This window comes from Dasypus novemcinctus, chromosome 12 (genome assembly GCF_030445035.2).
Source record: "Dasypus novemcinctus isolate mDasNov1 chromosome 12, mDasNov1.1.hap2, whole genome shotgun sequence".
In the NCBI taxonomy this organism is placed as follows: Eukaryota; Metazoa; Chordata; class Mammalia; order Cingulata; family Dasypodidae; genus Dasypus; species Dasypus novemcinctus.
In genome coordinates this window covers 92,197,770-92,213,141 of record NC_080684.1, presented here as the reverse complement: position 1 = coordinate 92,213,141, position 15,372 = coordinate 92,197,770, and the positions used below count along the sequence as shown (strand labels likewise).

Genomic DNA, 15,372 nt, shown 5'->3' with positions numbered 1-15,372 from the left:
CCATTTATTAACAATTGTCTTCTGTCCACTTTCATTCATGTTGTGGGTTTTGAGCCTCTCAGGTCTGTCTGCCTTTTTTCTACTGATGTTAACCCCTGGAATTCCAAGGCTTGGCCTGACAACCAGGCCTTTCAAACTGTTGGTGAAGGAAATCTCAGCCAGTTTAGGAGAAGAAAATGTTCTTTTTTCTCCTATGGCTATAGGAAAGTAGATTTTGTGCTCTGCCATTAAAACAGCCCTTGCAAATGTTCATTCTAATAAGGGTGTTTTGTAAAGCACCTATACTTGTTCAGAGATTGTTGCTATGGTATGGGAAGATAACACTCAATTTCCAATGTCTGTTAATTTGATTGGCCTTTAAAATGTGTTGACCTGGTAATAATATTAATATAACAATATAATTATTAATGACTTTAACATTTTAGCATCTATAAATTATATATAATAATAATACAATAATTATATTAAAATTTTACAATAATATTTGATACCTGTTCTCTACAAGGTAGAAGTTACTTGTGACTTTGGTATGTTCTAGTTTTCCCACATGTATGAATGGTAAAAACAATAACAGACAAACCTTTATTTCAGCTGCTATGTTTCATTTTAACAAAAAGTCTGTGTCTCATTTAAATGAACAAGTGATTCCTGATAGGAGCAAAAACACTCCCATGAACTCAGCCTTTTCACTCACTCAGACTGGCTCATCTCTTAACGACTTCAAAGGAGTGTGCTTTGGCTAAAGGGTAGAATTTTCAGAAGTTCCCATATCTCAAATCCTAAGGTCTAACAGCCCCCCGCCCGAGAAGAAGAATCCTTAATATTTTCTAGCAGGCTCCTGTTTCGGGCTTCGGGGCAGGCGGGCACTTCTCTGCCTTTACTCCAGGTAGACCAGGCATCCTGCAGCCGCATGACACTCCGAATGAAATCAGAGCCTGATGGGAGGATTTCACCTGGAAAATCTCTGAAGTTGCGACTGCAGAGGGATGAACTGTGGCTTTGGCGGACAGCGTTCAAGCTCCAGCTCCGTCCCTGCGCAGGCTGCAGGGCGGGCAAAGCCTCCCTGCCAAGGGCTGTAACTTGGTGCCTGCCTCCCGGGGTGCTGGGAGGACTATCTGAGAAAGGGCGGGTCAAGCGCTTGGCAGGGGCCGGCTCAACGCAAGTCTCCAAGAATAAAAAGTGAGCACTGCAAGCTCCCATGGGATGTCGGAGCGTCTGGTCTGCTGGACTCAGGTATGTCGCGCTCATGTTAGTTTGTGTGTGTGTTTCGAGGGGCACGCGATCCCATCTCCCACCAATTCCCTGAGAAGCATTCCCCCTGCTGGCTGCTGCTGGCCCACCCAGCCCCTCCCTCCCCCAGGTGGGAGGGCGAGTTCAAGGGCAGGGGCTGTCAGGCACTGCTCCTCTTTGGGAATCTGCCTGCCTGCAGGACGTGCGGCCTCGGGAAGGCACTGGCTGCCCAGCCCTATCTGGTCCGGGGGAGAAAGCCTGCTGAATTGAGGTTCGTTCTCCAAACAGTTTTCGCCAGTAATAAAGGCGAGCTTCTGCTCTCCATCTGCCTGACTCCTGCATCCACCACCCTTCTTTGGCAGCGTCTGTGTCCTGTCTGTCCTCAACTCACAATGTAAGGAGCACAAGTGGGGTCTGGTGCGCCACTCACCCAAACGCGAGCTCTGTTTCCGTTTGATCTCCGTGAGCTTGGGGATGGGGTAGGGTCCGTAGCAGTGGGTGAAGATGACACACAGCTGCTGGCTGATCACCTCGTTCTGCGGAAAAGAAAAGAGCGGCTCCATTGCCGGGGGCTGTGGGTAAGCTGTTCCTCGGGGAACAGGTCCCCCCGGGTGGCGAGAGGAGCCCCCAACTGCCCTTACAGATTCCGAGGGGGATTCACCTGGAGAGCACACATTGTTTGTTCTCCCAGGGCCTGATTTACTTGCTCCGATTGGCCACTCCATTTCCAGAGGTTTCATTGGTGAAAGCTTAAGAAATATGTAATGAAATCCTTCTCTCATGCCCTAATTATTGAATATCCATTTAAAAGCAGGTTTCTGTGGCTCATAGAATGGAAAATAAGCATCCCCATACACCTTTTCCAGTACTCCAAAGTGCCGGAAACAGTTAATTATCCTGAAAATAGCAGCAGGAAGCCATTTTGGTCCATGGCTGCACTCTCCCATTAATATGACACAAATAAATGCTCCCGATTCAACTTCCTTCGAATTTGATTTTGGGGCAGAGGCATTTCCAGATTGAGGAGTGCTCAGCAGAATCATTTTCTCCAAAAAATACGGGAGAAAACGGTTTTGCAGTCGAAAACTACAGCTGCCTCTCGATTGCTCAAGGATGCAGGCGCCTGATTCCACCGACCTGCCCACCAGGCTCTGCCTCTTCTCCCCTTTGGACTCATTTTTGTCCCTTAATCCCCCACCAACCACAGCTATGCCGGAGGAGAGAAGGAATCATTGTGCTGCTTTTGACTGGGCGGAGGGGGTTGACTCTAGGGGCTATAAAAGAGGGTTAGATTAAAAGACATTCATGATATATTAAGTAAGAAAAGCAGGTTACAACACAGTTTGTACCATGTCCCATTTTTGGGCCCAAAACCCTCTCTCTCTCCCTCTCTCTTTCATTCTCTCTCGTCTATCTAATTTGGGTTGACAGACATGGATAGAAAAAGGTCTGGAGGGATAAGAGATGCTACCTTTGGGTGGGATTATACTGTTTCCTATTTATCTCTATTTCCTGCAACAAACAAGTATAACGTTTGCAATAAATACAATAGACATTATTTTGAATTTTAAGAGGGATTTGGGGGTACTAGTGATATCAGTGGTTCAAGCTATTTTTGAATCTACTTAATTGGGCTCCCGAAGCAGGACAGGGCTCAGCTTATGAAGAGAGAACTCAGCCCTTCATTCAAGTTGATACCTCACAGGGCAACAGTGAGCAGAGACCATCGGGGGCAAAATGTCACTGAGGGGAGGACTCATCGAGGGAGGACTCATTGAGGGAGGACTCATTGAGGGAGGACTCATTGAGGGAGGACTCATCAGGTGCCCAAGGGGACTTGATCCTCCTGGGAAGAAGGGAGGGGAGTGCTTACACCCTTTGGCTTTAAGGTGCCATCTTTTAAAGCAGCGGGATTACCTGTCTTGTGGCTTAATGCAGGGGTTCTCAAAGCCTGGTCCTCAGACCAGCAGCATCTGCATCATCTGGGAGCTCGTTAGAAATGCAGATTCTTGGGCCCCACCTGAGACTTGATGAATCAGAAACCCTGGGGGTGAGGCCCAGGAATCTGTATTTGAACACATTTTCTAGTGATTCCGATGCTCTCTAAAAGGTTGAGAACCACAGGTTTCATGGACTGAAATTGTCTTGGGCTTGAGCTGGGCCATGGGGCGTAAGTTGTTTCCTCTGCTCGGAAGTCCTGCCATTCAAAATGTGCCCCCTGGAACGGCAGCGGCAGCAGCAGCCTGGGAGCTTGTGAGGAATAACGCACTCTCTCACCCCAGGCCCACGGAATCAGAAGCCATGTTTCCACACGCGCCGCCGGAGATTCCCATGCACACGAATGCTGGAGAAGCCCTGTGAGGTAGGCAGAACTGCGGTCCCTGAGATTCCATGTGCTAACCCTGGGACTGTGAAAATGATGAGATCTCCACCTGTGAGTATGTGACCTTCCAAGGCAAAAGGGACTTTGCAGGTGTAATGAAAGCGACCAATCAGTTGACTTTAAATAGGAAGGTTATCCTGGATTATCCGGGTGGGCCTAAAGTAATCGCCAGAGCCCTGATAGAGAGGCAGAAGAGGAAGTCAGAGAGGTTCAAAGCACGAGAAGGACTTGATGTGCCACTGCTGGCTTGAAGATGGGAGGAGTGAGAAGGAAGGAGCGGAGAGTGACCTCTGGCTGACCTCCAGCAAGGAAAGGGGACCTTGGTCCCACAACCACAAGGAACTGAATTCTGCCCAAAGCCTGGATGACCTGGAAGCAGATTCTTCCCTAGAGCCTCCAGAAAGGAGCACAACCTTGCCGACACCTCAATTTTGACCTTGTGAGACCCTCAGCTGAGAATCCAGCTGAGCCACACTGTGTCCAGCCCTCTGACCTATGAAAACTATGAGACAATAAATGGGTACGGTTTTAATCCTCTAAGTGTGCAATCATTTGTTACAGCAGGAACAGGAAACAAATACAATGGGCCCGGAGTTTGCCTCCACTGGACCATATTTCATCATCACTGTCACCCCAGAGTGCCAGACACATCGTGGACACTTAATAAGGACCTGCTGATCAGAAAAAAGAGGAGACCTGTTGTAGCATTTTGATATGAATTCCAAAAACAGATATTGGATTATGTTTGTAATCTGGTCTGTACCTGGGCGTGATTAAGTTACGATTAGGGCTTTGATTGGGTCATGACATTAGGGTGTTGAGTCCACCAAGGGGTGGGGACTCACAGATAAAAGGTATGGCAAAGGACAGAGTTGAGGGATTTTGATGATGGAGTTTGATGCTGAAGCCTTAAGCTGGAGCCCCAGGAAGTAAGCTCACAAAGGAAACAGAAAACACTGAGCCCAGGAAGACGCAAGCCCTGGGAAGAAAGGAACCCTGAACCCAGACAGAAGCAAGACCCCGAAAGAGAGGAACTCAGGAAGCCTGAACCCTGGCAGACATCAGCAGCCATCTTGCTCTAACACATGAAAATGGACTTTGGTGAAGGAAGTAACTTATGCTTTATGGCCTGGTATCTGTAAGCTCCTACCCCAAATAAATACCCTTTATAAAAACCAACCAGTAAGTGGATTTGGCTCAACAGATAGAGCATCCGCCTACCACATGAGAGGTCCAGGGTTCAAACCCAGGGCCTCCTGACCCATGTGATGAGCTGGCCCATGCGCAGTGCTGATGCACACAAGGAGTGCCGTGCCACGCAGGGGTGTCCCCCACATAGGGGAGCTCAATGCGCAAGGAGTTCACACCATAAGGAGAGCTGCCCAGGAGTGGCACCATATACACGGAGAGCTGACCCAGCAAGATGATGCAACAAAAAGAGACACAAAATTCCTGGTGCCACTGACAAGAATACAAGTGGACACAGAAAAACACGCAGCAAGTGGACACAGAGAGCAGACAACTGGGGGTGGGAGGGTTGGTGGGGAAGGGGAGGGAAATAAATAAAAAATAAATCTTAAAAAAAAAAACCCAAACAACCAGTTTCTGGTATTTTGCATCAGCACCCCTTTGGCTGACTAATACACCTGTTCTCTCCAGGAGTGGTTTGTACAGACTGTGTACAGACTGTTACTGGTCTCAGTCATCAGTCTTGCTGGTGAGTCATCCTCTGTCTCATCGATCCAGGGGAAGAAAATCCATTTCCTGCACTCTTGTTTTAAGAGAGACCTGAGAAGCCTGTGGATCCTGCTGCAGGGCTTTTTTCTTTTTGGTGGTGGTGGTTTAATTTAGTTCAACAGGTATTTTTCAAGTTTCCAAGAGGTGTCCTGTACTGTGAAAGGAGCTGTGTTAGGGTCAACAAAGGGAGGACAAGGCCAGGTCCCCCCTCTCCAGATACTCACAGCTTGCCATCTTCTACAGTCTCAATATGGATCATGTCATCTGCAAAAGTAAACATAAGGGCTGGCCATATGTGTCCTGGATGGATAATCCTGCGCAAAGTAACTCCCTTCCAGAGAGCACGGGAAGGAAGAGGAGCTCTGCAGCGGAGAAACCTCAGCCAGGCCGTCTAGGTCAACACCAAGAGAGATACATCATGTGGCGTGGGTGCCCTTGACACGATGTGATGAGGATGGCACTTCATCTTGACCGTGCCCCCAAAATTCCACTCTCATCATAAGAAAAACATCAGACAAATTTCATTAGCGGGGCACCCTACAAAATACAGACCCTGCAAGAGTCTGAGAAGTTATCTCAGCCAAGAGGAGCCTAAGGAGTCATGATGACTAGCATAAGGACAGTAAGTAAAAACTAAGGAGAGTTGAATAGAGCAGGGACTTCAAAGAGATGGAACAATGTTGGTCCATTAAGTGTAACAAATGTACTATCCTAACATAAGGTGTTAATAATAGGGTGCCTGGCGAGGGGGGTATAGGGAACTCTGTACTATCATCTCAATTTTTCTGTAAATCTAAATCTATTCTAATAAATAAAGTCTATTATAGGAAAAAAAATCCTCCCAATGAGGAACTATGATAATTAGAAGTTCAGGAAAGAAAAGGAAAGGGGTAGGGGTGGGGATCAAGGATCAAAATGGACATCAGCAGCTTCCTAAGCTTCACTCCCTCATCCCACACAGGTTTCGTGAGTGTAAACTTTTCCCGGGCACGGTGCTGTAGACCCATTCATTCATGACTTCACTCTTCAGACATTTTCTGGGCAGGGCCCTGAGCTGCTGGACGCTGTGCAAGGATTCCGGAGCCACACCTAATGGCAGTACCGAAGAAGAGGCTGCCTTTTCCAAGGCCTTCTGGCCCTTTCTCTTTCAGAGACCACAGTCCTAAGAGAAAACTCCCCACTGGGTCCTTGAATTCACCTGTGTGCCCAGGTGTCTGCTCTTGGGCCGTTCCAGTACTCTTTCTCCGGGAGGCGGGATGTTCAGGGTAATTCACCCTGGGTACCTGGCATCCAAAATGAACTGGAACTCCAGCGGGGGGCTCCTTTGAGAGTGAGGGAGTGACTTATGAGGATCTGTCAGCCTCCATGGCAGGGTGTCAGGTGGGGGGAGGGGGATCTTACGGGTTTGGTGGGCTCTGGACCAAACCCCGAGGACAGCAGAAGGGAATTCACCAACCTCGAGGCCCACTCTGTGCTGGTGGCAGGGGTGGGGTGGCGGGGGGGAGGGGGAGGGCGGGCCAGGCGCCGACACTCTCCTCCCAACACCGCGCTCAGGAACAGCACTTTTGGACCAGCGGTGCTGCGAGGCTCGAGCGTCGCCACCAGGCCAGCCACTGAATGCAGGCTCTGCCCCGAGAGGCCAGGGCCAGCTGGTAAGGGAGGGGTGGGGTGGGCGACGGGTGGGCCACGGCCTGGCACACACGAGAACACAGCGCCCGGGTTGTGGTCATGGGCCTGCTGCCGGGTACCTGTCATCGGGTGTCCCTCGGTAAATGCTGGGTGTGCACATGGAGCGAGCGCGCAGCTCTGGGTGGGGCGCTGTGTGGCTGCGCAGAAGTAAAGGGGAGCAAAGGAGGGTCTGAGAACCATGGCTGCCAGGAGGCTTCCTTGAGACGGGACCTGTGGGTGCGGGGCTGCCATCCCTCCTCTCCTCCCCAGGCCGCTTGCTCCTCTCCAGAAAAGATACCTAGACCCTTTCCTTTCCCCCTGAAGGGGGGTGGGACTGCTGCAAAGGGCCTTTACAGATGCTGAGACGGGGAGTCTCCAGGGCGAGAAGAGGCACCAGCAAATGGGCAGTGGAGCTGGGTCCCAGCCCCAGCTCCTCGCTCCATTCATCTGTGACCTTGGGAAAGTTACTCAGCTTCTCCAGGCCTCGGTTTTCTCTTGCAAAAATACCTACTTTACAAGGTTGCCATAAGGATTAAAAAAAAAAAAAGGCATCAAAATATGCTATTAGTTTGAACTAAAGGAAACTGCTGATAATGGACTGCTTTTTTTTTAAACCTAAAAGACAGCACTTTTCCATAGTTCAAGCCATCCCTATTTTTCTAGGTTCTAAAATGTCACAACAATATGAAAGCTTTTAGGAAGAGAAAAAAAAAAATCTCCCTTCATTAAAGGAACACATCCACTTTAAGATCCATTTCAAATGGAAGACCATTAAAATGTGAACAAAGCTGTGTCTCAGAATCAAGAAAATGTGGAATTATTGTTGCTCTCTTGAGACACTAACCGTGAGCCCTGAGCCTCCATCCCTTGTCTACAGCGGTTCAGATCCTCAGCAGGTCCCTCTGCTTGTGGAATGTGCTGGACCTCCCCGAGCCTCTGGTTGCTGGAGCACCTGGAAAAGGTCGAGCTGGGAAGGTTGCCTGTCTCAGGACAGTTTCTGGTGATGACTGAATACAGGAAAAAGGAGTGGGAGTTGCTAAACAAACTTGTCCCACTTCAATATTTTCCCTGGGGCTGGCAGATTAAGAATTTTTAGCCAATTGTAGGTTTATCCTGAATCTTAGATTTGAAGGGTTCGAAGACGTATTGTGATTTGTGATTTTACTCTCTCACGTGGTTTGAATGCAGTCCTGTGTAGAAATGGAAATGTTTCAAATGATTTCTCAAGATACCTGATCATTTTGGGATTTGATCGTATGCTTACTTAGGGGCTGAATTTTGCTCATGGCTTATTATCAGAGAGGTGGAGGCACAGAGAGACTGGGATGTACCTTAGAGGCTTCCCGGGTCCTGCTTATTTATTCCTCCTTAAAAGGAGATTTTGCTTCTGGTGAAGCCGATGGGGTCTTTGGAAACATGTTAACCTCTTCTAGAGTGCCTAAGAGCCGAGACGGAGGATGCTAATGACAGGGCACCCAGACCGATCTTTTAGAAACATATATTGTTATCCGTGTTTCTGAGAAGAAGGAGCAAACATTGTTTTCCCTATTCTTCCTGTGAGGTACAAGCACAAACTCTAGAGGTTAGATATAAAACAAATATAAGAAGAATGGAGAGAAGGCAGACCTGCCAGGGTCTTGGGTCTGCAGGAAAAACACAACGGTGACTTCCCTGGTTTCTTCTTGCTTCTTATATTCCAGACTTAGAGCTGAAAGAAGTAGCAACCCAGAAAACTCAACGGGCTGAGACAAAATCACAAAAACAAAGAGCAAAAGCCAACAAAAGCATGTTCTCTCTAATCAAAGGACCAGAAAAGGAAAAGCCTAGCAAAACGGAAAACTTAGGCAATAACTATGCTACTCCAACAAACATCAGAGAGAAAAAAACCCGTGGTCTCACCCTCACCAATTAGCAAAAGCCAAGTGGGCTGCCTAGACTTCCAGTCTCTCAAGGCTATAACAAGGCAAATTCCCTCCCCACCCCACCCCAAGCTCCTGCTAGGGAGGTATCAGGGGAGCTCTAGTAGGGAGCTGGGACTTCCAAGCCCACAAGTGGGTAATAAGCCTTCACTCCCTGCCCCCAGGCCAGTGTCAGTGGAGACCTCACGGAGAGCCAGAATGCCTACCCCCACCCACCAAAAACAAGGACTGCACTTTGGGTGTCAGCAATGGGGAACCTGGACTCCTGTCCCCACCTGACTGAAATGGAGCAGCACCTCCCCCACCCCTGCCAGAGCACTGTCAAGGAAAGTCACTTAAAACAGAAGGTTTAAATATGATTCAGAGTCTCAGGACATGATACGAAAATGCCCAGGTTTCAATAAAAAAAAAATCGCTTACCACACCAAAAACTAGGAAGATCTCAAACTGAGTGAAAAAAAGACAATCAATAGATGCCAATTCTGAGATGATACAGATGACAGAATTATCTGACAAACATTTTAAAGTAGTTAGGATAAAAATGTTTCAATGAATACTTATAAACAGACTAGAAACAAACCAATAAAAATTAAAAAGCCTCAGTAAGGAACTAGAAAGTGTCAGCCAAGAAATAAAAGACATAAAGAAGGACCAAATGGCAAGTGTAGAACTGAAAAATAACTGAAATAAAAAGCACAGTGGATTGGCTTAAGAGCAGAATGGAGGGACTTAATGAACTGGAAGACAGAACAATAGAAACTACCTAATACGAACAACAAAGAGAAATGAACAGTCTCAAGGAACTGTGGGGCTATAACAAAATATCTAATATTCCTGTCATTGGTTGGAAATATCCTTCAGGAATGAAATCAAACATTCTCAGATGAAGGAAAACTAAGAGAAGCTGTCACCGGGGAACCTACTCTAAAAGAACAGATAAAGTCCATTAAACAGAAAGGAAAGAACAAGAGATGGAACTTTTGGGCATCTGGAAGGAGGAAAGAACACCGTGAGCAAAAATATGGGTAAACACAATCTCCTACTGAGATTCCTAATAATGTTTGTTGGTAGATGCAAAAATTATAACATTGTCTGATGTGATTCTAAATGTACATAGAGGGAATATTTAAGACACTTATGTTATAAATGGGGAAAAGTAAATGGACACAAGGGAGATGAAATTTCTAAATTTCCATTGAACTGGTAAAATGATGATACTAGTAGAGTGTGAAAACTACTAAATATGATATATAGAGAGATAGACTAAAAAACACTACAGATCAACCAAAATGGAATTCTTAAAAATGTTCAAGCAATCCATAGGAAGGCAGAGCAAAGAAAACAGAAATGAAAAGCAGAGAGAACGAACAGTAAACAAAAAATAAAATGGCAGCTGTAAGCCCCAACATTACAATAACTGCATTAAATTGGCAGAGTGAATGAAATTATATGCTATCTATAAGAAACTCACTTTGAATATGATATAGGCAGGTTGAAAGTAAAAGGATGGAAAAAGACATATCATGAACATTAATCAAAGGAAAACAGGAGTCACTATATTAATATCAGATAAAGTAGACGTCAGAGCAAAGAAAATTACCTGAGACAGAGAAGGACATTAATTAATGGCAAAAGGGTCAAACCACCAAGAAGAGAAATGTGTATGCCCCAAACAGAAGAGTTGCAAAAAAAGTGAAGCAAAAACAGAAATGAAAGAATAGGACAATCCATGATTATAAGTGGAGACTTCAAAATCCCCTCTCAACAACTGATAGAACAACTAGACAGAAAATCTTTAGGCTACAGAGGAACTCAATATCACCGACCGACTAATAGGATCTTATTTACATTTAGTGAACACTCCTCCAAACAACAGCAGAATACACATTCCTTTCAAATGCTCATGGAACATATGCCAAAAGATACTATATTGTGGGCCATAAAACAACTTTCAAACATTTAAAAGATGGAGTCATACAGAGTGTGTCCTCCAATCAAAGTGGAATCGAACTAGAAATCAAGGACAAAAAGATAACAGGAAAATCTCCAAACATTTGGAAACTGAACAATATACTCCAAAATAATCAATGGGTCAAAGAGGAAGTCTCAATGGAAATAAAAAATACAATGACTTGAATGAAAATGAAAATGAATCTTGCCAACATTTGTGGGACACAGCTATAGTAGCGCTCAAAGGGAAACGTTTAGTACTAAATGCATATATAAGAAAAGAGTAAAAGTGTCAAATGAGTAATTGAAGATGCTACCTCAAGAATGGAAAAAAGAGCTAAATACATGAAAGCAAAGAGAAGGAAGAAAATAATAAAGATTAGGGCAAAAATCAATGAAATTATAAACAAAAATAGAGAAAATCAATGAAACAGAGACCTGGTACTTTGAAAAGATCAATGAAACAGAGAAACCCAGTCTAGCAAGACAAAGAAAAAAGGAGAGAAGGCAAAATTGCCAGTATCAGGAATGAAAAACAAAATAAGGGATATCACTAAAGACCCTGCAGACATCAAAAGGATAATAATACAAAGAACAGTTATACACACATAAATTAGACAACATAGATGAAATGGATAAATTACTGTAAAACACAAACTACCCTAACTCACCCAATATTAATCTGAATAGCCCTACAATTATTAATGAAATTGAATTCACAATTTAAAAACCCCCTCAAAAGAAATCTCCAGGCATAGATGGCTTCACTAGGGAATTCTACCAAATATTTAAACAAGAATTAACACCAGTTCTATAAATCTCTTCCAGAAGGCAGAAGTGGAGAGAACACTTCCCAATTCACTTATTACCCTGGTACCAGAACTAGACTAAGCACAATAAGAGAAAAATACAGATTAATATTCCTCATGAATGTAGGAACAAAATCCTTAGCAAAATACTGGCAAGTAGAATTCCACACACATATAAATACATTTTTGAAGAAGTATATACCATGGCCAAGTGGGGTTTATTTCAGCAATACAAATTGGTTCAATATTCAAAAAAATCAAACAATTTAATCCACCATCTTAACAGGATAAAGAAAAAAGCTGTGGATGTATCAGTTGCTGCAGAAAAATCATTTAGCAAAAATTTACACCTGTACATGATTAAAAACTCTCAGAAAAAAATAGGAATAGAGGGGAACCGTCATCAATCTGATAAAGAACATTTACCTAAAAACCTATACATCATGTTATATTTAATGGTGAAAGACTGAATGCTTTCCTTCTAAGATGACAAACAACTGGGAAACAGATGTGGTTCAACCAGTTGGGTGCCTGTCTACCACATGGGAGGTCCTGGGTTCGGGTTCCAGTGCCTCCTAAGAGAAGATGAATAGATGCCACAAGCCAGCAGACACCACAGCCCATGGGGAGTGGATGTGGCTAAGTCTGTTGGAAGATGAGCAAACAATGAGCAGATAGATGTGAGAACCATCTAGGGGAGGAGGGGATAAATAAAGAAAAAAATAAAGTAAATAAATAAATCTTAAAAAAAAAAAAAGAAAGAAACAAGGCAAGGATGATGCTTTCACTACTCTTATTCGACATAGTGCCAGAAGTCATAGGCAGTTCAATTTAGACAAGGAAATAAAAGGTAGCCAGACTGGAAAGGAAGAAATAAAACTATTTTTATTTTTAGATGATTGTCTAAGTAGAAAATCCCAAAGATTCTATTAAAAACTCCTAAGATGAATAAGTGAGTTCAGCAAGGTCCCAGGATACAAGATAAACACACAAAAAAATCAACTGTATTTCTATATACTAGCAATGATGAACATATGGACACAGAAATGAAAAACACAATACCATTTACAGTTGCTAAAAAAAAAAAAAGAGACAGAAATACTTAGGTGTAAATCTAGCAAAACATGTACAGGACTTACATGCTGAAAATTCCACAATACCAATGAAAGAAATAAAAGAAGATCTAAATAAATGAAGAGATGTACCATGTTCATAGATGGAAAGATTTAACATCATAAAGATGTCAGCTCTCCTCAAATTGATATAAAGTTTTAACACAATTCCTATCAAAGTCCCAGTAAGCTTTCTTGTAGATATAGACAAAATTATTCTAAAATTTATTTGGAAAGGCAAAGGAACTTGAATAGCTAAAACCATTTTGAAAATGAAGAATAAATGGGAGGAATCAGTCTGTATGCTTTCAAGATTTATTATACAGCTATAATAATCCAGTCTGGGTGGTACTGGCGGAGGGACAGACACACACATCAGTGGAACAGAAGAGAGAATGCAGAAGTAGATCCACATGGTATGCCCAAGTGATTTTTCTTTCTGTTTTTAGGAGGTACTGGGGATTGAGCCCGGAGCCTTGTATATGCAAAGCAGGCACTCAACCACGGAGCTATACCCATTCCACTGCCCAACTATTTTTGACAGAGGTGCATAAATTATTCAATGAAGGAAAGATTGTGCTGAAGCAACTGGACATCTACAACATAATGAACCTAAGCCCCACATCTTATGCAAATATTAGCTCAAAATGAATCGCAGACTTAAATGTAAAATGTAAAAGTATAAAATTTTTGAAATAAACATAGGAAGAAATGTTCACAATTTAGGGTTAAGCAAAGAGTTCTTAGACTCGACACCAAAAGCATGATCCATAAAAGGAAAAATTGATAAATTAGACTTCATCAAATTAAAAGCTTTTGCTCTGTGAAAAACCCTGTTAAGAGGGTGAAAAGAGAAGTTACAGAGCAGGAGAAAATATTTGCAAACCACATATCTGACACAGGTCTGGTATCTAAAATATATAAATAATTCTCAAAACTCAACAGTAAAAGGCAAACAATCTAATTAGAACATGGGCAACAGACATGAAGAGACAGCTCATCAAAGAGGATATACAGATGGCAAATAAACACATGAAAAGATGTTCAACATCATTAGCCATTTAGGGAAATGCAAATTAAAACCACTATGAGAGATCACTACACACTTACCAGAACCGCTAAAATAAAAAACAGTAACACCACCAAACAGTGAGGATGAAGAGAAATGGATCACTCATACCGTGTTGGTAGGAATACAAAATGGTACAGCCACTCTGGAAAACAGTCTGGGAGTTATTTGGTTTTTGTTTTTAAAGCAAAACCAAACACACAATCATTATACAACCCAGCAACTGAACGCTTGGGACTTTATCCCAGAGGAATGAAGACTTATAGTCATACAACATCCTGTCCATGCATGTTTACAGCAGTTTTAGTCATCATGGCCCCAAACTGGAAACAACCCAGATGTCCTTTAAACACATGGTAGGCATCCATACCACGGAATACTATTGGCAATAAAAAGGATTGAACAATTGATACACACAGAAACCTGCGTGGGTCTGCAGAGAACGATGCTGAGTGAAAAAAGCCAATCACCAAAGGTTATGTGCAATATGATTCCATTTAGATAACATTCTTGAAATGACAGAGAAATGGAGAGCCATTAGTGGTTGCCAGGGGTAACAAGGGGGTGGGAGTGGGAGGAAAGGAGGTGTGACTACAATAGTGCAACATGCAGGATCCTTGTGGGGATAGAAATCTGCATCTTGACCATATCAATGCCAGTATCTTGGCTGTGATAATTGTACTTTAGTTTTGCAAGATGTTACCTTCGGAGGAAACAGGGAAAAGAGTACATGGGATTGCTCTGTATCATTATCATTATTTTTTAAAATTGCATGTGAATCTACAATTATCTCAAGATAAAAAGTTTAATTTAAAAAAATGTAAGCATTGCATAAAATAAAAACCTTTATCAGGTTACAATGAGCTCCTGTTCCAAATGTCTAGTGGCATCCCACTGATTGCACATGAAGGAAAATCCAAATTCTTCACCATGGATAAAGGGCCCTAGGCAGTATAGCTCCATCAACTACCCTTTGTCCTTTGCCCACTGTTTTCACATTGCCCTGCCTCTTGCTGTGACCTGCCGGCACGTTCCCTCGCTTGGAACGCTTTGCTCCTGATCTCTGCAAGGCTGGGAGCTTCTGTTTCAGCAGTCACTCAGATGCCAGCTCATCACGGAGGCCTTTGCAGTGGGCCTGCTATTTCGACCTGGCCTGCTCCAGTCATTCTACCATTGCCCAATTTCAGTTTGTTTCCATAGCCTTTCCCATGCTCCGATTCTCTTTTGTTGGTATATTTTCTTGCCCGCTGTCTGCCTTCAGCCCTGCGGTGCCTGGGATATAGTAAGCACTCGTGACTATTTCTTGAATGAATAAATGCCCAGAGGAATCATGTGTGTGGGAAATGGACCCAGAGCTCTCTTGAAGCAGGTTTATTTTATAAAAAGAATATACGTTCTGAATTCCTTGTGAAGCTAAACTTTAGAACTGGGGGCAAAGAGCACACTGGCAGCCAGATTTCACCACGGATCGAGGGTGGGAGAGGGTATTTGCTTG

At 43.8% G+C, this 15,372-nt stretch overlaps 1 protein-coding gene across 2 annotated transcripts in view; it reads right to left on the bottom strand.

Moving 5' to 3' along the window:
* ABTB3 (ankyrin repeat and BTB domain containing 3) overlaps positions 1-15,372 on the bottom strand; it is a 346,016-nt gene that overhangs the window by 19,602 nt on the left and 311,042 nt on the right. For both annotated transcript variants that reach the window (XM_058308674.2, XM_058308675.2), the window contains one exon: positions 1,661-1,766. In XM_058308674.2, the coding sequence (XP_058164657.1) occupies positions 1,661-1,766 (106 nt within the window). The remainder of the gene's footprint in view (positions 1-1,660; positions 1,767-15,372) is intronic.